The 22,419-nt window shown below is 35.8% G+C and overlaps 1 protein-coding gene across 3 annotated transcripts in view; it reads left to right on the top strand.

Moving 5' to 3' along the window:
- Positions 1-22,419, top strand: part of SLC4A10 (solute carrier family 4 member 10) — a gene marked incomplete at both ends in the record, with an annotated part of 152,998 nt that overhangs the window by 19,751 nt on the left and 110,828 nt on the right. The window contains one exon of one of the 3 annotated variants that reach the window (XM_084289660.1): positions 14,509-14,589. The exons of the other annotated variants lie outside the window; for them this stretch is intronic. Within the exon in view, the coding sequence (XP_084145786.1) occupies positions 14,509-14,589 (81 nt within the window). Of the gene's footprint in view, positions 1-14,508; positions 14,590-22,419 lie in introns of those variants that run through there. 3 annotated transcript variants of the gene reach the window in all.

The following is a 22,419-nucleotide window of genomic DNA, read 5'->3' as shown; positions in this document are numbered from 1 at the left end:
TTCTGTTTAATTTTCTTGTTGAATTATTAGTGCCTTATGTAAATCCTTGCAGTACCTTTTTTGATATCCATTTTCTAATCTTGCTGATAGGAAAACAAGATTGACTTTTTAAACTATGTCACACATCAAGGAAGTTTTTTTTCTCTCCTTATGTGGTTATATCCTGCTGACGAATGAACAGAAAATGTATGCTTGATTATTATTTAATTGAGTCTCTTTATCTGATTCCTTTAGGTCAGACATATTCTTACCCTTTTAAATTAAAAGCTAATTTATTTGTGAGCCGTTATCAGGTAAATGAGTAAGATTAGTGAGGATATTTATTTCCTGACAACACAGATGATTTCTTTATTTCTAGTAATTGTACAAGGAAACAGTCAGCTGTTACTTCGTGTTTTGTCTAGCACTTCTAGGTGTCTGGAAAGTTGGGTTTTCAATTTCATTTAGTATGTTCAGTTTCACAGTCTTACATAATCTAATTGTTTGAAAGTTCTTGCTGAACTTTAATCTGAATTTACAGTGGAAAATTATTGATGCTGTTTTGAATTATGTTTGCTTATGCCATTCTAAATAATTCTCTAAATAATTCTTCTCAACCCTCAAAGAAGTACAAACTGTACTTTATCATCATCTATCCTTATACCATTTAAGCTTTACGTTTGCCATCTTTTCCTTTTTTAAATGAACATATTTGTTGAGCACTTCATGACAGTTTCATGAAATTAAGATGGTTGCAGAGCATTCGAACACACCTTCTTTACCTGCTCAAGCTCTTTAAGCCAAATTCAAAAAGTAAATTTAAAGAAATTTAAGTTCTGGCCTACAGGCTAAATTATACAAAATCATAAAATTCTTTTAGGAAACTTAAAAGCAGTTAGTTGTCAAATCACAGTCATTTGTAAAACATGATCAGAAATCTAACTGTGAACAATCTGTCCTTTTGCTAAAAAGGACATGTTTTTAATTTAAAGAGTATTGTAATGCTTGTCGTCTTAGTACCTGAGCTCCTTGCAAGGATGAGGTTACATTGTTGTCTCACAAAAGCAAAGCCATCATTGTTCATTCATCTACTTGGCTTATTCCAGAAATTATGTTATAATGATGGCGAGAGACTCCTTATTGTGAGCTCCTGGGTTCTTGTTGTTAAAGTCATTTTTAAAAATAATAATAATAAAAAAAATCTCTTGCAGTTATTTTGCACAGTTGATTAGGCCCCCCATCTCTTCTTTGTGGTTGAAGAAATTTTTGTTTTCAGACATCTATATTTTGTTTCCTAAATGGTTAACTTACTGATACAAATGTTTTCATTTGTAAACTTTGTTTACAAATCTTAAATACTTTTTAAAGTATCCTGCATACTGACAGGCTTCCTCCTGTTTTCAGGAAGAAACAACAATTTATAAAGAAAGGGACTTGCTTGTGTTTTTAATTATTAATTTGTAATCATTAAGAGATGAAACCCTTTGAGTTTGTGTATTTTAATCTTTTGCCAAGTGGTTATTTCAAATTTTGTTTAAATAATATACACATACTGTCATTGCCCTGTTTCTCCCTCCACTAACTTCATCAAGAATTGTAATATCCTTAATCCTGTCACCCATTGCATTTTAGTCATATTTCAGTGCAAATACAGCAGGGAAAATCACATAGAATTGGATCAAGTTCTGCTTTTTTTTTTTTTTGTTCGTTTGTACTCACAGGGTTTCATTTAGATCAGCATCCTTCATTGAAAATAATTATAGGCATAATTAGACTTGTTTGTAATAAATCCTTTTCAGGTAACTATATTCAGGAGTAAACCGAACTGCATGGAGAAAAGATCAGAAAGGATTCATGTGCTGAGGGAAATAACTCATCCAGTAGAGATACATGAATTCTTGCAGAGCAGTTTGATGCTGTTTATATGTTACAGAAACATGTTATAGGAAATGTTGCAAGCTTCTCCTGGCAAAAACTCTGCAGTTCCAAATTCATGAATTCTTCTGAAGGACAAACTGTAAACAAAATTAACTTATTCTTTAGACACCTCTGTTAATTCTTAATATAAGAAACTTTATACAACAGTGGTGAATATTGTGAATGTGCATGTAACTCATGTTAATGTGGTCTGCCCTTTGTACTTAGTGTGCTGTCCTCTCTAATTAGGTGTTAGTCCTGGGCAGTGGTGTGCTGTGTTCTTGAAGGAAGTTTACTTGAGACTAAATTTTCTCAGAATGGTCATAACTAGTGAGAGGAGAAAGACCTTGCAACTGAGTGCTCAGAAATTGGTGTTAATAAGCTTACACTTAAGCAGTAAGCATTAGGGATAATAATCTTGTGGTCTGTTGTGAGCTTGAGTCTGTTCCAGTCGTTCTCTTCAGGCCCTCCCTGAGGGGTGGCTGCCATTTTGTGGAAAACGGTGGTAGAGCAAAATCTGCAGGTGTGACTGTGCTGTTTTCAGCTGCGTGTGGTTGGGCTAAGGGGAGGTGAAGGGGTCGGGGAAAGAAGCAGATCCCATGTTCAAGTGTACCAAAGAGGGTGGATGGTGTTACAGAGTTGCTAGAAAATGAAGCAGTGGCCCTCTCTGTATTTTAGGTGGTGCTGGATGTGCAGACTGTTTTACAGAGAACTACGGAAAGGTGAGTGGGCAGCTGGGAGGCAAGAGCAGTGCCTGAGCCCAGGCCTTGGCCAGGTTAAGGATCTGGTCAAACACTGAATTTCTTTGCCCTGTTGAATCCAAGATATATAGCAGCAGAATTTTAGCCACAAATGGAAATTTAATATAAAACAAAAAAGCCTGTAGGACTAGGTGGCTGTTGATTTGCCTAGATCCGAAATATATGTTGCTGAGCTTCACAAAGAAATTAAGTAGTTTACTTTTGTCCTGAGTAGTTTATGAAAGCCAGCATCTCTCTCCTTTGTTACTGTAATTGTTCCAGTTGTCTCCTGATGAAGTACAGACCTTAATATTATTGGGAGGACTAACAGGATTTTTATTTTTTTTTCCTAATAACCGTACATCAAAATGCTTTCTAAGTTTGCTCATGCCCTTTCAAATCACATGAAAAGCAGAGGGATAAAATATGGAAGAAAAAAAATATTGCTTTAATGTGGGCCCAGAGTAAATTTTAATTGCATATAGAGCATTCTGTGGGTCAGAATGTGCCAGACATATGTATACATTTTTCCCATCAACGTTTACTCCATGTGCTTAGCAGTATAATAAATAATTTCTTGCTTCTCAATTGTTTTGATAACTAGACTGTATTATATGAAAGCTTTAATCTCATTTTTCATAAAGTAAATTAAAAAAAGGGAAAAAAGTATTTTCATAGTACAGGGAGAACAGATAACTTGTGCAAGTAAAATCATTTTTTTGTAACTTTATTGGCATCATTAACAATGAAGTATTGCTTTCTGGAATCTGAATATGTAAAATTCTCAGTGACAGCACAGTGTTTATGGGTTTTGAAATGATAGTTTCTTTGTTAGAGTGCCAGTTCCATTGGTATGTGTTTCCTCTGTCACCTGAGGCTATTTTTCCAACACGTAACACATGTGATTTTTTTCTGCTTTCTGAATAATCAGCTTTTCCCTTTTGTTCATTAAGCATAAAAATACAGCCAAGGTATTAACACAATGCAAGGTATTAGCAGTGATCAGTCTCTACCAAATAGTAAGTTCTTTTTGTCTGTTACCTAATTAACATACTTTAATTACTTCACTACATTTAATGAATATGTTATGTAAAACTCAACACTTTCTACCTTTAGGATAATCATGACATTCAATCTAACGTGTCAGACTGGACTGTATGAATAATTAGTACAGTTTATATTTATTAATTTAGTATATGGAATAGCTGATAGACTGCATAGAGAGGTGGTGCTCAATATGGGGGGTCAGGCAGAAACCTTCTGGTAAAGGAGCAGGGGGAGATACCCTGGGAAGTCCTTGGATGGGGCAAAAGAAGGGATGAACCAAACAGAAATCAGGACCCTGCTGATGTCAGGTGTCACTGAGCCCTTCTAGGGTTCCACACTGGGAAGGAGCAAAAGAAGTCCTGAGGCTCTCTCTCCTGCTTTTTGTGCCCTTTACCCACCTTCATTGCTTCTGTGGTAGCACTGATTCAAACCAAAACTGCATAATAAGAGTTCATATAAAATGCAATGCATGTATTTCTTAAACAAACAGCAAAAATCTGCACTTGTGCTATTAAAATCAGAGATAACTATTGAATGCTATTTTTTCAAGCTGCTTGAAAAATGTTTTTTAAAAAGAACCTGCTGTTTTAATATGGCTTTTGATAGCTGCTTGGACTTTTATAAACATCATGTTATAAATGAAATTATGTACAAGAAAAATGGCAAAACAAGAGAAAAAAAAGATTTTGCTGAGAAGAAATAGACCCGTCTCTTGTCTGGCCAGTGTATTTTCTGTTTTGCATGACCAGAATGGCCCATTATGCTTGATTGCATGTAAGAATTTTTGGCTTGCTGAACATCTGAGAGGTTGGTGGTCAGCCTTTGACATTGTTTTGTATTCCATCTGGGTAGTGTACCAGGTGCTCAAAAACATTTTGTGTGGTTAACACACATGAACATGTCTCTAAAAAGCTTCAAATTGTCTAGAAGTTCTTTTTAGAAGATCAGAAGGCTTTACCTCATTGGTAACAAAAGTGATAGGTGGTATAAGTTTCCATGTGAGCACAGTGCCAACTAGGTATAAAGACCAGTGGCTGTAAGGCATTGCACAAAAGTCATCTCGATGACCTGGAAAATAGGCTTAGACTTAGGAATGTCAAGTTGGTAGAAGTGCATGACAGCACAAGCAAGGAAGAGCAAACATAAAATTTTATGTAATAAGAGTAGAACTTAGTCAAAATGTAGAGGTCATCTGTTGGAATTTAATTTGGAAGCTTGGAAAAACAAGCTCGATAATTATAATGTTCAATGATTCTGTCACTAGTGTCTCCTCAAGATTTTATTAACAACAAAATTGCAAATAGTAGGCAAGTTTCCTAGAAGTTTTTTTTTTTTTTTTTTTTTTTTTTTTTTTTTATGGTAAGCTGCATTTAAACACTTCTTTCCTTAAGCTGTCCAAGAATCAGAATAATGTAGACATATCTGGTTTGATGGTGTGATAGTGATGTAGTTACATATTTAGGTAAGGTGTTTTAATTACCTGATATTTGAGGCATGATATGACTGAACATGCTAAGAAGTGTGATATTGACTACAATTTTTTAGTGCACTGATAACAAAAGATGGCTTTGTGCAGGAGATTAACAGCATTTTATTCAGCTGAGTTTTGAATGTCCCAAATAGTAAAGCTAGCACCATTTCTTGTGCAGACTGTTCTGACAATTCAAAGTCAGCTTCTAATCAGCTCTGTGAATTTCACAGTATTAAATGTCAATATTTGTTTCAGTAAAGACAAAGGAAATAGAATAACATTTTTTGCATGAAAAATTGAAACATTTTTTACAATAATGAGAGCATTTATACCTCAGTGATGTGCCTATTAAAAAGAAAACGGGGTAATGAAAAGAAAAGCGGAAATCCTATCACTTTTTTAAATAAAATGTTTATTATTATTTCTCTGGTGGATTACTGTCACATCTTTCCATCAATACAAATTTGGTATTGCTGCAGGTCTTCATTTAGTTCCGGAGTCTGGTCTGAGAACTCAGTGATCAGATTTTAATCTAAGTACCTAAGATGATGTCTTTTGAAACATTGGATATAGCACAGGTTAACGCCATGTGCCCTCTGCTGTACGATGAGGGTGCTGGACAACTGTCTTGTCGTGAGAATGACCTTGCTTCGTAGTTACCCTTTTCTCTGAATTTTTTATGGAACCTGGCTCACAGCTGTAAAATAACTGACAGTTTTAAAAAGGGTTTTGAGTAGGGGAGATTATCAGGCAGTATAATTAATACTCACTTGCAGAAGCAGACTGTCATCTCGTACCACGCAGCCTTGGATTTCCTTCAGAACTTGTCTGTGCTTTTTTCTCCCTGACTTCGAAAACAGTAAGTCTTTAAGAAAGCAAGACAGTGGAGGATATATGACTGTCCCACTGATGATCACTGGAGGGAGATGAAAGTAGGAAAGATATTATCTAATTCAGGGACCTCCCATCAGCCATCATTATTCTTTAGGAAGCTGTTCACACCACTCTTTCTTTCTGCCTCTCTGAGGCAGAGGAAAAAGGAAAGGCAAAGTTGATTGCTGCTGAATTTTTCTTTCAGGACAAAGCAGGAGGTTCATTATCATTATAGGTCTGATCATTTAGGTTTTACACTGTCAACCAATAGCTATGTTTTCTGTGTAATGCACAAGAAATCTGGTAGGCAGCCCAAAGTCATGGAATATTTTAGGATCAGTAATGGTATACATTCCTTGTGTGTGTATATAGCATATATGTACCCAGGAAAGAATGACTATGGACAATCATGGAAAAAAGTCCTTGCACCTTTGGCTAAACAAAGTTTTAACAGTCACACAATGCCACAGTTAATATTTTTATTTAAGGATAAAGAGTCTTCACAATAGGTGCTGTTCAAGATCTGCTATTGCACTCCAGGTATTACAATTTCACTCTGGCGTTTGCGGTATTCTCTTTTCTTACAGCAGGAAACAGTGTTTAATAGAACTGTGTATTCATTTCTTTTGAATAATATTTACAAGAATTGACTAATTTATTTTTCTTGTTGTTGCTTACCATCGTAACATAAGCATATATGAAATTGCCAATCCCCCTTCAAAAACAAGGAAGTCCCCATGACTGGAATGTGTCCCTAAGTATTATGTTTTCTGCATTTCGCTTTTCTTTTACCTTTTTCTGGCCTTTCCGCTTTGCTTCTTTAACAAGTATCATGTACTGAAGTAGTTAGCTGAAAGGCAGTTTAACTTTAAAAGCAGGCAGTGTCTGACTTTTGAAACTCCTATGGGAGACTCTGTATCTTCCAACAGGCATTTGTCCTAGTTTTCTATCTTTGAAGCAACCATTAGCTATTTTTCTTTCTTGGTATCTTAATGTTTTTATTCTTACCCTTGCTGGGTGTAAATTGTGTTTTAAATATTAAAACAATGTGTGGGCAATTACAGTTTTAAAGCATTTTGAATTGTTGTAGGAAATGATGATTTTCTTCCCTTTTCTCCATCTATGAATTTGTCTAGTTTCTATAGCCTATTTAGTTTGTTTCTCTGATTTTGTAATTCAATCCAGTGTCCTAATGTTAGCATCCTTTGGGGCCTACTCCAAGTTTGGGGGACTTCTCTTTCTCCCCTGTCTTCTTCCTACATCAACAAAAGGAGGACTGTCCCTAACTCAGTGCCTATCTAGGCTGTGGATGCCTGCAGTCATAAATAACAAGTTTAGCTTTTAGTTAGGCATGTACTGCTTGAATAGCTTTTCTCTGTCTCCCAGAGACGGATGGCAGGACAGAGCTGGTGCAGTTAATCTTAGCCCGTTTGCTCTCCATGTGCACCATTTTGTTATGACAAATAATATTCAGACATTCCTAATGCTTAGATGTATAGGTAAACTAAGGAGAAGTGCACAGCTGAGTCTGTAACAGTATGCTAGTATTTTTATATACTCTGAAGAAGCTTGTACAAATCTTTTTTTTTTTTTTTTTTTTTCACTTGTGGAATTGAACCACTTTTACTGATTTAGAGCTGTTTCTGTGTATTTTGTGAGTGGATATAGTCTTTTTAGAGGTCTTCCTTTAAGAAAAATGGCTAGATTTTCTGCTCATGAGTGTATCGGTGTCGAGGCTCAGCAATAGGTCATGGTAATTATACACATATCAAAGAGATTATTGAAGAATGCACTTTTTTTTTTTTTTTTTTTTTTTGTGCTGAATCTGAAGTGGAAGGGGCTAAATCCCCAGTGGGTAGAAGTTATATAATTTGGTGATGCTATGCTGATTTATGCCCCTTGAGAGTTTGCCTGCAGCAGAAGCTGGAGGTGATGAGAAGAGATTGAATTGAGAGAAAGACCATCCAGGAAAAATTCATCAAATTTGTCATTCTTGAAAGGACCATCATAACATATGGTAAAGCATATCATTTACCTCAGGCTCAGAAGAAAATGATTTCTGCTAGGAGAATATTAATTTTATTTCTTACAGGATCAGCTGACAGGGTAGGCTTTCTCCTGGCTGGTCTTCCCCTTCTGTTTTCTTTAAAGGGAAGGATGGAAGCTTGGAAATGTCTTATCTATAGCAGACAAGCAAGTTGGCATTTTGCCATCATTTTCTGCCAGCAGAGAGGATAATGGTAATTATATGTCAAAATTTAACATTTCTTTTCCTTGAAAGAGAACTTTTTAATGCAAAATATTTAGAAAAGTCAGATCTCTTCTGAGGCGCTTAAGAAGCTAGAATTAGTGAACTGACAATTTTTTCTTAAGAGGAAGGAGTTTTTCTTCGTCTTCAGGGACAAGGGAGAGATGAAAAGGGTTGAAATTGAAAGAAAGGTACAAGTTGTGCAATACCAAAGGTGCAGCCTAGTTATATTGCTTAATATTTGGGAGGTATGCAGAGCATCATCATCTGTCCTGTTCCTTCTGTAGAAAGGCAGGCAGCACTTGCTTTGATAATCAGATTCCAGCATTATTGATCAAATTGTTATTTTTTCTTTTGTGAGGAAAATAAATTTATGTTGCCCTGTACAACATGGAGTCTAAACTCCACCCTCTGCTTCTGGGGACCTTCTGGGGATAGGAGAATGTTTTCTTATGGTCAATATTAGCTTCCCTAGTGGTTGGAGGTCAGCCATGTCCTAGTTGCTTAATAAAAGAATAAAGTTTTTCACAGGCTATGGCATAAGTTAAAATACTGTTGAGGTGCTTAAAAAGGTAAAAACCTTTGCTTTTTGCAAAGTCTGAAAGGAAAATCATGGTCATTTTATATATAGCCTTGTAGACAAAAGTTTAAAATTTATCATTTCACAAATTTTTTGATTTTACAAATATTAAAGTCATACAGTCTAGAAAATGATAATATTGCTAGGAAAGAAAACATACAATTGCGAACGATGGAGAGATTTTGTTTGCATTTATTTTTTGTGTTTCTCCAAGTACAAATGTAAGCACCTATCTCTTTTATGTACACTGCAAGTATAACATTACTAGTATATGTCTACACCTTTAGACTCTGTGTTCATCAACAGTCTGAAACACAGGGGATCTCTGCTTTCTCCTGCATTGTCTTTTGGGGATTGGGTTGCCAGGCATTTTCAAGATGTTTTTGAATTTAAAATATCGGTAAGAAATATTTTCCCTTTTTTCTTTTTCTTTTTCTTTTTCTTTTTCATTTTTCTTTTTCTTTTTCATTTTTCTTTTTCTTTTTCTTTTTCTTTTTCTTTTTCTTTTTCTTTTTCTTTTTCTTTTTCTTTTTCTTTTTCTTTTTCTTTTTCTTTTTCTTTTTCTTTCTTTTTTCTTTTTTCTTTTTCATTTTTTTTTTCCACTGTTTGTTATGCATTTATTCTAATTTGTCAGCAGCAGCGACCTGGATCATCAGAGAGTGGATACAGGCTTCAGTTTTAGTGCCAGGGTGCAGAAACATTGATTATGGGGTATTTGGCACGTCAGATTTTGATACTGCTGTATTAACTGTTAGGAAAAGTTGGAACCAAGCAGTTCCTTTGTACATTTTGACTATGCAGTGGTGGTTCAGGTCTGTCTCTGCTCATTTTCTATTTTGTTTTATAAATACTTCAAGTTTCCTTTAAGCACAGTCATGGTTATCCACAGATGAGCTGATTAGATTTATGTAATGCCTGTTGAAATAATCGCAAAAGGAGAGTCTTTGAACAGTATTTCATTCAAGAGAACAGAGCAAGCATATCCATAAATTATCACAAGATTTCACAGAGTTAATAAATTTAAACTTATATTTTCTAAATGGATTTATTTTTTGCCTAGAGAAGGGTTTTTACATTTTACAACATGCCCCACTCTCAGTAATTTAATGGGAGAATTAAGTAAGAGGGAAATATGTAGACTAAAGGAAGGTAATAGAAACAGTCCTTTCATTAGGATTAAAGAGGAATAGGCTATCGTTAATTACTTTTGAGCTTATTCCACTCAAGTACAAAGATATTTTTGAATCTGTGTTGATGTAAATGATCAGCTGAAACTTAAGATCTGATGAATTATTTTGGTTAAGAGAAATTATTTATATTGCTAATACCATTCAGTGTATCAAGAAGAAACCTTGGTGTCTTCAGTACAGAAGCCAGCTGTTGCTGAGTCATTTGTGTTTATTTAATTTTTAAACTTTGATTTATTTATTTTTAATTTGGTTCAGGGTTCTAAACTTATTTCCAGTAGGTTTAGTCTCTTGAATTTTCTCAGTACTGCTATCATTACTAATCCTGCTGTTCATTAAATTTCAGCTTTTTTTCTTCACCCCTGCATTTTCATGATCCTGTCCTGCAAATATATAGGAAAGAAAGGCATAGTCTTGGTCTTTGGTTTCTTGCTCTTGCAGACCTTCAGCTTCTGATAGGTAGTGAAAACAAAACCCAAACTAACAGCATTACAAATTTTATGTATTTATGCTTGTTTCACAATAGTTCTTTTACCAAATATTTATGCTTTTCCTTGTCACTGGCATCTTCACAGTTACACAGACCTCCCCTTTAGTCTTTACTTTGTTAAGCTAAGCAAAACAAACCCTTTCAGTTTCTTCTCCAAATTTCCTTGACCTTTGTAGAAGTCTTTATCTCTTGCAGTTTGAATTAATTTTTTTAAGCATAGATGATCAGAATCATGAACAATATGCTTTTAATAAGCTTCATATTATTGCATTAATATTGATATCTGTATATGAGAAATATCTTCTCTGGTAATTTAAAGATTTCATTTCCTTTTCCATAGGGACATCACATTGGTAGCTCATAATTACTCTGTGATCAGCTTTTGCCCCCTCAGTTCTCCCACTGTGGTTTTCAGCTCCCGAGCTCTCAATTTCTAGCAGAAACTCAGTGATCTTAAGTTCACATCATTGCATTTTCCATTATTAAATGTTACCTCAGTTTTATTCTTGTGGTCCTAAAAGTAATCCAAGTCTTCCTGTTGATGTTCCATTTCTCTTGTATTAGCAGTGCTTTCTAATACTGTCATCAGAAGCTTTTTGAACAAACCCGAACTGTGATTTTTGGCATCATTCATATTGCTTGTGCTGTAGCCACTAATACACATAGTAAAGTTGTTTCTTCAAAATGTTGCTGAGGAATATGTCTCAGTGTTTTTCTTCCAGCTTGTTTGGTACAGCACTACATCATTTCACCTTACTTTTATAATCTGCGATACTTTTAATTGATCTCAAATGTTCTCTGTCATGATTGCTAGTACTAGCAAATCTGACTTAAATTGAATCTCAAAAGTTGAGTGATGGATCTTCTGCTGTCTACTTGCTACCTGCTTTTGTCAGGTCTCTGACATAAAGCTGGTTTGTGATGGATTCAGAGTGACTGTTGTTTCATCTTACATAATCCATAGGAACTCTGAATTTGCCTTTGTTTTTTTTTAATTCTTGCTCTTTTTCTCTGAAGAAAAAATAAAGTAAGATCAAACTGTATATTGTGAATAATGCTTCTGTATGCTGTAAAGAGATACCTGTTGATTCTCCAAAGGGAATGGACTATCAGCTTTTTGCTTTAACATTTGTCAAATAACTATAAAATGTTATTGTATTTACACCTGTCTATACCCATTTCTAATGAAATGTTAAAATTTTCACATTTGCAAAATGGTAATTATATTGCCATGAATTAAAATATGGAATATCTTTTGGGAAAAGCTTCTGCAGCTGCGATAATATGCACAAAGAAATACTGTATACTTCTAAGTGCATTTAGAATTTGTACTGAGATTTTAACCTAACTCAGGGAGATATTATTCTATAATGTCCCTTATTGCCTCATGAGTTCTTCACATCTCCAACTGCAGAGAGATTTTGTAGTCCTTGTGCATAGAAATTCTAAATTATGTTTCTGACATCAGTGATTGTATCTCCTAGCTTTGTGTATTTTCACTCTTTGAAGGGAGATCATCATGTAATAGATTAGCATAGAGAGAGCCTACATAGTATTTATGAGAGGTGAGTTGGCAACTTCCAATTTTCTTTATTTGGTCATTTGCTTTTTTAATATCATGGTGATGGCCTCTGTATACTGGCTGTGTGGCATGTGGGGTCTTAGAAAAGGTTGTCAGCAGTGCATGGACTGTACTCCTGTGGTTGTACTCCCCTATGTAGGTGTAAGCAGCTACTGATCTGAATATAGCATTGAAGAACTGAGTGTTTGCATAGGAATAAATACATTAATACTTAGTAATTACTTAGAAATGATGTATCGTCATTTATTTTAAATTATCTTTTGAAATGAAAATATTAACTTGAGAGATATTCCTATTCCACACTGATCAGGGAAAGCGATTTTCCTCTTCTTTTATTGCTGAATCACTCCAGTCTATTTTCTGAAGGGCTTTTTGTCTGCTTGCATATGTATTTATATCCAGTGCACATAATTTAGTAATTTTTTTTTTGGTTGAAAGTGGATTCATGAATTATTCTGAAAGAACTTTGGAAGTGTCAGCTTTCAAGAACATTGCCAGTGTTTGAAGCAGCGCCCTGACTGCCACTATCATCAGGACTGAAATAGTAGCATCAGGTTGTTAGGCCTCTAGGTTAACTCTCTTGGAGAATATAAAAAGCAGTGTCAAGTCTGGCCTGATTTGGTTCCCTTGTGCACTTAAAGCCTCCTAGGGCTTTGCTAACTAGCATCTGTTACTGAAGATGGCTACCTTAGCCAGGAATTTTCTATACATAACCACATGCCAGTGGAGACCCTCTAGGAATGTGTGACTAAGTGAGTTCCTTTCCCTGTAGGTGAAGAATCCTTATGTTGAGGCAGTAGCATGCTGTATGAAGTGAAACAATTAAAATTTTATAGAAGACAATTTTTCTCTCTAAAGGGAGATACGTGGTATTCATGGATGAGACCAGTTTGCTATTATCAGTGTCATAATGTGAATGACTGTAAGCCAAACTTGATTAACTGTAAGTTGCTCAAAAGAGCAATTACTACAAGTGTATAATAATAATGTTAAACTAACAGAATATGATCTGGGTGAATTAATTTAGAACCATTTGCTCCTACTTTCAGCTTCTGCTTGTATTTCAAAGTAAAGAAGGACATCAAAATTAATTTGAAAACATGCAAGCTATTTGAGCCAATATAGTTTAATTAAGGATGATTTCTGTCTTTTTCCCCAAGTTTTATTTGTCTGTAAAACTCATTCACTAGGAATATGTGTTTAGCATGTGTTGAGGTAATGTTCCTGTGTGTTTAATGTTATGCACAGCCTGTCACTAGAGGACTTTCTCACTGTGCCAGTGCTAGTAATTTTTCATTGGGTCAAGAATACAGAAGAGTTATGAAATGAAAACTTTTCTAGTGTATTGGTTGCAATATTTCTTTCTAATTCTGTGTTGGGATTTTTTTTTTTGTTTGCAAAAGTTTGTTGCTAGAATGATAGCACAAACAAATATAAGCAATAATTTTAAGTAAGAATCTATTTTGCTTTACAATTGCATCAAATACATCTTTGAATAAAAAGTCTGCTTATTACTGTGTAGTCCTAACTGTTTAAAAATTACTAAGGAGGATACTGTGCATTTGTTAGCTTGAAAGGTCTCTAGTATCAGAAAAAAACCCATGCATGATTGCTTTGTTTGATATCAAAACACATTTTTGCTGTCATAATACTGGCACATTTTCAAGGCATGCTGTTTTCTGGCTGCTAGCAGGGAGTAATGGAAACAATGCAGTGATCATGCAATTTCTTGAAAATAAACACCAAAATACTTAGGCAAGCAATGTTTTCAATTTTGGAGACTCAGATTTATAAGGCTGCACAAAATAGCTGTTTCGGTACCACAGAGATATTTAAATGCCTTGCTGCCTGTAAATTGTTTGTAATTTCTTTCTGGTAATTTTCCTTTGGATCAGATTGTGATGCTGCTTCTGAATGGTGATACTGCTTGTTGAGGAGTGGTCATGCAAGCAAAATTTGATAACCTCGATATGTCATTTCATCTGCTGCTTTTCTTTTGTTAATGCAAAGCTGGTTGCATAATATCTAATTTCTCCTTTAGCTGACCACAGATGAAAACAAAATCTGTAATGGCAGCTCTAGGTTTTATAAAAAAAACGCTAGTGAGGAGTTGAAGGATGTGGCTTGTTCTGTTTGGATGATGCAGGATTGCTTTAAGCAGTAAGCTTACTGTTTTCAGATGGCATTAGCAGCATCAGTGATATAGCTGTGTCAGCCTCCTTGACTACTGGATGTCTGTAACTGCACGGAGGAAACTATATTTAAGATCTGATATCTTGAGGGTGATGACTCCAGCACTTACTGATGGACAGAATGGCTGTTAATGCTTCCTTCACTAGCCCAGAAGATTTTGAAAGATAGATGGGTCTGTGATGCACTTTTGTGAGACAGGAAATGCAATTTTTGGGGGTCTCTGGAAATAGAAAGGTCATGCAGCTTGGAACCGGTGAGACATTACAGTCTTTAAGTCATCAGGTATGACCTCATAGTTTACTAATATTTCTAACAGAAGGGTTTGTTTTACAGTTTTAGGTCATTTACAGTCTCTTTGTCTGTGTAATTGCTTCATGTTGGATTTGCTACAGGATTTATAGGGTAGACTGTTTACATAAGCAGAGCAATGTATATCTTGGAAATCTAATGTGTTGTGAATTGCTATTTGAACAATGTAAGGTTATTGCATATATATTTTCAACCTGTTTTTATTGTGAATATGATTTCTTTTAACTAAGTCACGGTAGCAGGTTATGCCTTTGCTGTAAAGTAAAATGGCAAGGCTGTATTGCAGTTTTATTTTGCTTTGTCTTTACATGGCAACACAATGCTATTGTGTGAATGTGTTTATTTGTCAGATGAAGCACAGTGTAGGGCAACTCTTACCTACAGTGGCAGGTTATTTCAAAGAACGTATCACATTGTGTAACAGAGCTGAGCTATTCTGCAGTCACAGATCTTACTTCATTTTGCAGTAGTAGGTTTTTTTTTTTTTTTCCCTTTCGTTTCAAATCAGATTTAAAAATAGCTCACTGAACATAACGCTTAAAGTTTGGCAAGATAACTCTCCCCTTTTTAATTATTATGCTCAATGATGCATACTAATACTAATGGGTTGTAAAATGGAAGATTAATAACTTAAATATTTAGAATGTTGTTTAAAACCAAATTAATTTTTACTTATCCTTTTTGTTTATAATTGTTGCCAACTTTATTGCAAGGCTGGTACTTTGGGAGCTGCTAATCTATTGTGGTGACTGATAGGAAAGTCCAAGAACATAAAAGAAAACAAGTATATGGGTATTTTACATAGGAAGATAGTGGCCTAATTTCATGTATGAAGGACAGAATGGTATTAGTTATACTGTTATCACATTAGGTGTTATAAATGGTAGATAATAGCCATTGAAGAGTTCCTATTTTATTGCCCTCGAATACAGCATACAGCAATTATATTTCATAGAATTTGTAGGAGAAGTTTATTTTCAAAAACGATGTTCAGCTCCATCTTAAGAAATTCTAGATGTATTTGCAGAACATTTCCATGGCAACGTATTTGGCCATGTGTTTTAAAAGCTCAGCTGAAGCCTGAAAGTAATGTGCAATATTTCTGTTGCTTGCTTTATTCTTGTGAAACAACAGTTTGCACATGTAACTGGACAGCAGATTGGCAGGGGTGATTAGTACTTCCTGACCCCAAAGCTCAGCATTAAGTGATAAAGGTTTGAAAATGTTTTCATATTTTCACCTAAAAATGTAAACATGGAAAAACATGGATTTGATTTTGCATTTAGAACTGCATTCCAGTTTCATCCCAGTTTAATAACATTTTATTGGAAATGAATATGTGTGGGAGACCACAGAAGACGAAACTCGAGAATGTACAGCAAGTAGTTTCAGTAAAAATGGCTGTCTTCTCATTTTTAATTAAAAACATATTTCTAAAAAATGTTTTATTACTCTTACTGCCCATAATTTATAGTTTCCCAGTCTACTTATCCAGCTTACATTCTTAATAATAATGGGAAAAGACTTCCCTACTCTTAAGCTTGATTAGGTTTGGAATGATTTCAGTATACCTTTCACTTGTTACAAGATCTTTTTAATCTGTTAGAATTTATTTTCAGTGTTTTAATGCATTAGTCACAATGAGTACATTCTGTTTCTTGGCATTGGAATGAAATTCCTGAAAGTATTGGTTTCATGGTATTTTGCTGCTTTGCGGGGTATTTGAGGCCTTTTTAAAAGGACCAATCCTCCCCCCAGCTTCTTTGGTTTTCTTATTCAAGTATAATTTAAAATCTTGACTTACCTGTGTTTTGAAGTTCTTCCTGGAGTTTCCTTTGCTCATTAAAAATAATTAGATCTTCCTGAAATTTTGCGTAAGTGGAAGCTATAACAGTATGCCATGTACTTACCCTGGATTCTGTTTTATCATTTATATTAATTCTGCAAATTGTATTCTGTTTTCAAAATGTGACATTGGTAATCCCAAAATAATGCAGTAGACATGCATTGTGGCAGGCTTAGTATGGAAATTATCTACAGAGCAAAATAAATTGGCAAATAATGTTAGCTTGAGGAAGTCTGCATTTAGGTCATTTCATTTTGAAATACCAATGTGACCAACTGTTTTAAGTGAGTTTGAGTATGTTATTTCAGTCAAAGGGCATACTCCCATTAGGTGCTTCTTCATTTGGGGAGACAATAGAATACTACTCCTAAGGAATCTATGAAGGAGGTAAAGTTCTTGTAAGAGGAGGAATTGCAGCCAGGTAGAGACGCATGAGGGAAGGGAATTAGACAGAAGTTATCTGAAAACTTGAAACTATAGAAACAGTTTTGTTTGTTTAGCTCTCCATTATCCAATGGCAGTGTAAGTGGCATCACCTAACACAAGGCTTTTTTTAGTGCATTCTTTAAAACTTTACCTCCCCTCCTCAGACCAAGTTGGTTGCACCTGTGTTTGAAAGTGCACTTTGTAGAATGCTGCGTTAGAAAGGGTCTCACTAACTAAAGAACTCCTTCCCCTTGACCATGAATTTTGAATACACATCTGTGAGTATAGTGTGTTTCCCAATCTTTAAACATTCATATTTTCAGAAACTTGATGATAAAGATCTAATGAAGGATCAAAGCTCTGTATGGAAGTTTTAGGAACTGTGTTAACTAGTGAGTTGTGTGAGAAGCCTGGTATTGGTGTTATTTACCAATTCTAAACATGAACGCTCACACGCATGTACATACTCAGTTGCGTATGACCATGCTTTTGCCTACTTCTGATTGCCATTTTAATTCCACACTACTGACTCTTTTCATGCCTAATAGTGCCAATTTTTAAGGACATGATAACACTAGGGCAAACGAGAGATTGTGGCCAAGCTTTCACAAATGGCAAAAGAACACGAGAAACAAATAGTAATTTCAGAGTGAGAATTCAGTTCCTCTTGTCCTACATCAGTCTTCCTCCCAGGAGATGATCCTGTTCCCTAGTCAGATTCTTCTCATTTAGTACTTTAATTCATATACCCCCATCACTGGGCCTAATGACCTGTTTTGGGGTGGGCTTAGTGTAAGCGTATCAGAAAGCCCTAAACAGAATGTAGCATAAAATAAGTATGCAATAGCTGCCTACAGGGTCACAAAATACATTGCTCAATGACTCTATCAGTTTGTACTCCAAGAGTATCACCGTGTGATCATTCTGAGGGAAGACTATTTGAAGGAGTTTTGCTGGGACATATGAAGATGTGGAAACTTGCTGTGAACACATCACAGCAATAATGCCCCAGTAATGTGTTCCATTTAAAATAGTCATAGTTAGTCCCAACCAATTCCCGTAGAGCTCGAAACTCCTAAGAGGGAGTAGCGGGGAAGGTTACAGATTAATGCAGTAAAAACGAGTGGCTATGCGTTACACAGAATGGCATTTGGGAGAAGAAGCAATGGTCTGTCTGTCTCATACCCCTTTCCTGCTCTAGTAACGGTGATAGGAGTTGCTCATCCTGTTTCTTGTTTCTTTGCAAGACCGTGTTTATTTTGCTTTATGTAGCTCATCTGTAGAAGTTAATAATAACAATAAAAACAAACAACAAGCCAACATTAACGTGAGTGCTGTTTCACTACTGTTATCATGGTCTTTTCCCTCATGATAATTAAGCTAAGCTTAAGTAGAAGCTGAACCATAATTCTGGTAATTTCTGATAGTTTGTATTGATTTTTTATTAATTAATATACAGAATAATCTACATAATGCTTTCCATTGCACCTACTGATTTCAGTCTGATCCTGAAAGGAAGACCATCACTTGAATTGGTTTTAAAACATACATACCATTATTACAGGATTGTAAGGGATGGTAAGTTGGAGAAATACTATTATTCTCATTTTACTAAGGGAGCGCTGTCCCACATAAATAAAATGGCTACCCCAAAACCAAACAGAAAAGAAAAATTTAGCCTGGCTTGCTACTTTGTCTGGATCACTGGATTGCCTTGTCTGTGAATTGGGGTCTTGGTATTAGTGACAGTCTTTGTAGAACTATTTATCATTTTAGACTCAGACACTAGTAATCTAAGTACATTAAATCAAGGAAAAAATATAATTTTTGCATTTTATCAAGGGGAAAGTTGGTAAGAATAAAAATGATTGCAGAATCACAGAATTGTTGAGGTTAGAAGGGACAGCTGGAGGTTATCCAAGCCCCTGGAGCCTAGGGAACTGGAGTCTACCCCGTGCTCAGAGCAGGGACAGCTAGACAACGTTGCCTAGCACCGTGTCTAGTCGGATTTTGAGTATCTCTAAGAATGGAGACTCTGAAACTGCTCTGGGTAGCCTGTTCCAGTGTTTGACCACCCATAACATTTTTTTCATATGTGTTTAAGTGGAATTTCTCATATTTCAATTAGTTCCTGTTTCCCCTTATGCTGTCAATGGGCATTACTGAGAAGAGCCTGGTTAAGCCCTCCCTACTCTCCCCTACAATCACCTATTTGTACACTCTAAGTCCTGTCTAAGCTTTTTCTTCTCCAGGTTGCACAGTCCCAGATATTTCAGCCTCTTCTTGCTTGACAGACGCTCCAGTCACTTAATCACCTTCGTGGCCCTGTACTGGGCTCATTCCAGTATGTCTGTGTCTCCCATGTAAGATGGGAGCCCAGAACTAGACAAAATACTTCAGATATGTCTTGACCAGGATGGGTAGAGGGGAAGGTTCATATTATCTGGGAAGGAAATTTGGATGATCTGTGAACTAGTCTATCAAATATAGGAGATTTTGGACAGGGATCTTTGAACAATGAGGGCTGAAAGAACTGAAAATTATAAATAGTAATATTTTTTAGCAATCCTTTAGAGAAGAAAAGCTTGAAAAACAGCTTTATTTGACTCATAGTAATTGTGTTAGTGATGAAACCTGCTGTTTTAGAATTTCTGATGTATGGAATCAGAGTCCCCAAATGCCAATTGAAATGAGCAGAGAATTAATTCTAAAGGGAAAGGTTGAATTTTAATTTGTTGAAGCTAAGTAAATATTAATGGAACTGAATAAAAAGATATAATCTGGTATGATATAACTAATAAAAATTATGGTATAAGTAATAAAAAAAACGGTGAACTATGGGGAACATGAACTTCAGGGATTCATAAGCTGTGTCTTTAGTCAACTTGCCAAAAATTATTTCTGTTTTAACCTCAGAACATTGACAGAGCTTTCAAATGTTCTCAACTGATGCAGCAAACATCAGCTGGTGCAAAATATTCAGCTGAGTGCGTTGAATGAAAAAGTAAAACAGCATTAAGTTACGTGAGAGAGAGTTGAAGAATTGTAAAACTTCACTCCTCTTCAATAGCTTGCACTCTCTCCCCTCAGCTGCCTAAATAAAATAATGTATATAGGAGCCATCAGTGATTCAGGATTCTCTCCTGATAACATAATGAATTTACTTGTCTGAATTCTCTTTATTAAAAATTTTATGCAAGCATACACACAGTCATTAAAATACATGCAAGAAATCATACCCATGTGGTTTGCATCCATGTTTAATGCAATTAAAACTATTTTAATGAAAGTACTATTGGTTTTATGCCCCAATCCTGTGACTAAAATTTTCCAGCAAAAGCAGTGTCATTTTTCTTTTTTTACTTGACTGAACTCTGCAAGTGAAACAGCAGAGAAATACCTTGTCCTTGCATTTGAGCAGCAAAATGTTTTCCTATTTTTCTTCCAACTTTTCTAGTCCTATTCCAGGAAAATATTTGTTGAATATAAAATTTTAGATTTCATAGGTGTGTGTTTGTGTGTGTTTATGGGATCATTAGAAAAATCTAATGTATGAAAAAAATACAAATGAATAGTGTTGTAATAATATCAGTAATATAACATAGTGATTTCTTATTGCATTGTATATTCTGCTGAAGATAATTGCTGGATGCTTAGATTCTACACGGCAGATATAGGCCTGATGGTGTGGTTACTCTTGAAGATGAAGCTCAGTGTCTGGTAACTGTGATTTTATCTTCAGAATATCAGTTGTGGTAGTTGTGCTAATACATGTCAAAATATATGACTTAGATGACCGGGGCACAGGATTTAATGGAAGGGACTAGACATTGGTAAAGTTTACCTAATGTATGAAATGTGAAGTGTATGAAAACCCAAATCTGTTTTGGCATTCTTGTTTTGTTCAGGAAGAAAGTGATGACCACTTTCTCCAGTAACCGATTGCCTTGTTACATTCAGCAGGTTTGTTCCCTCTGCTAGATCTCAGTGTACTGTCTCCAGTCCTTCTGCACATAGTCATAAGGGGATTTCTCATTACTGGTAGTGAGTGTCTTGCAGTGACTCACTGGGCTCAGTTATTGCCCAGTCTGCCTTCTGCTCTCCTCCTCCTCTTTCCTGAGTGGTTTTCTGTTTTGTAGGGTGCAGATGTGCTGAGATTTCTCAGTCATCTAACTTCTAATGCAAAGATGCATATTTGCTGTGGATGTCACTGAAAGATGTAATCTGTGCTGTCAAAAGTAGTTACAAGCACTGCCTTGTGTCCTGAACATCTATAGTAGCAGCAACCTCAACACAGATCTGGGACATGCTCTGTTCTTTTCTTGCCTGCTTCAACCAATAAGAAGTGTTAAATCGCTTCCTTTTTAGTGTCCTTTGCAATTGCTGAGACAGAGATTAAATTTACATTTTTGGCAATGTCTGTATCATCAGCTATAAACAAATTTCCCTGGTAATCGCTTAGACTTGATTTCCCTCATGGGCCTCCTTTTACGTCCATAAAAATGTCGTTATCAATTTTTAGTTTAGCTTCCTTTTAATTTTACTGTCTTTACTTGACTACACTGTACACACCTGTAGATCTCTAATTTAACATAGAAACCTGCAGAATAGCACCTTTATCTGCTACTGTGGATAGTGTAAAATTTCCTAAGGTGAACTGCTTTTTATTCTGTCACAGCAAACGACATTCAGGCTCTTTGGCTTTGGACACTTCTGGCACACACTTATATAGAAAGCTGGGCAGCAGTGATCCTGTGAAATAAATTGGCTAAGCCCTGGAGCTGATGCTAACCCCATAATGGATGTTCCTGCCTTCCTGTCATGCTCATTGCCAAATCTGTTCCCCTCTTGGTTCACAGTTTATCTATATGGGTTACACATAGTGATGTACACTGATGTAGCACATCACTGGAACAACACTGCTCTTTTCATAAAAGAGCAGGCAATTTCATCATTTCCAAGACAAGAAGCACCCAATGCTCAGTAACCCTCACTTTGGAAGATTATCTGTGTTAATGAAGGCAGGGTTTTGTTCACTTCATCAGGTTCCTAGTGCAATTCTGATCAGTTTGAACTGATGCATATTTATAACTTACTAGTCTCTCATCAGAGGGCCTCTTACTCTCAGCAGGGACTGCAGATCTCCTTTAGCTACCTCAGTTGCCATGTCTTTCCCTGGAGCATAAGGACATAAAAACAGCTGTGCTGGGCCCGATCAAAAGTCTGCATAGCTCAGCAACTCATCACTGTGAGAATGGCCAAAAACCTTGGTAAGCCTGTTATAGTGGGGCAATTGCATGATGACAGTTCATACCTCCAGGACTTACTGTTCCAGAAATGCTGTTCTTGGATTTGGTACCTTTGATAGATTGCTCTTCACTGAACTGGTTTGCAACTTTCTTCAACTCATCAAAGCTGCTAGTATCCACTGGAATTCTACGCACTGGACTAGCATGCTGTGTGAAGAACTAAGTATTTTTCTTGGTTTTGAATATGGCTCCAATTGTCTTCATTTAATACTGCTATCCTTG

The sequence above is a fragment of the Netta rufina genome (genome assembly GCF_964035555.1).
Source record: "Netta rufina genome assembly, chromosome: 6".
NCBI lineage: Eukaryota > Metazoa > Chordata > Aves > Anseriformes > Anatidae > Netta > Netta rufina.
Note: the sequence above shows the minus strand (reverse complement) of the source record. Positions and strands in the feature narration are given on the sequence as shown.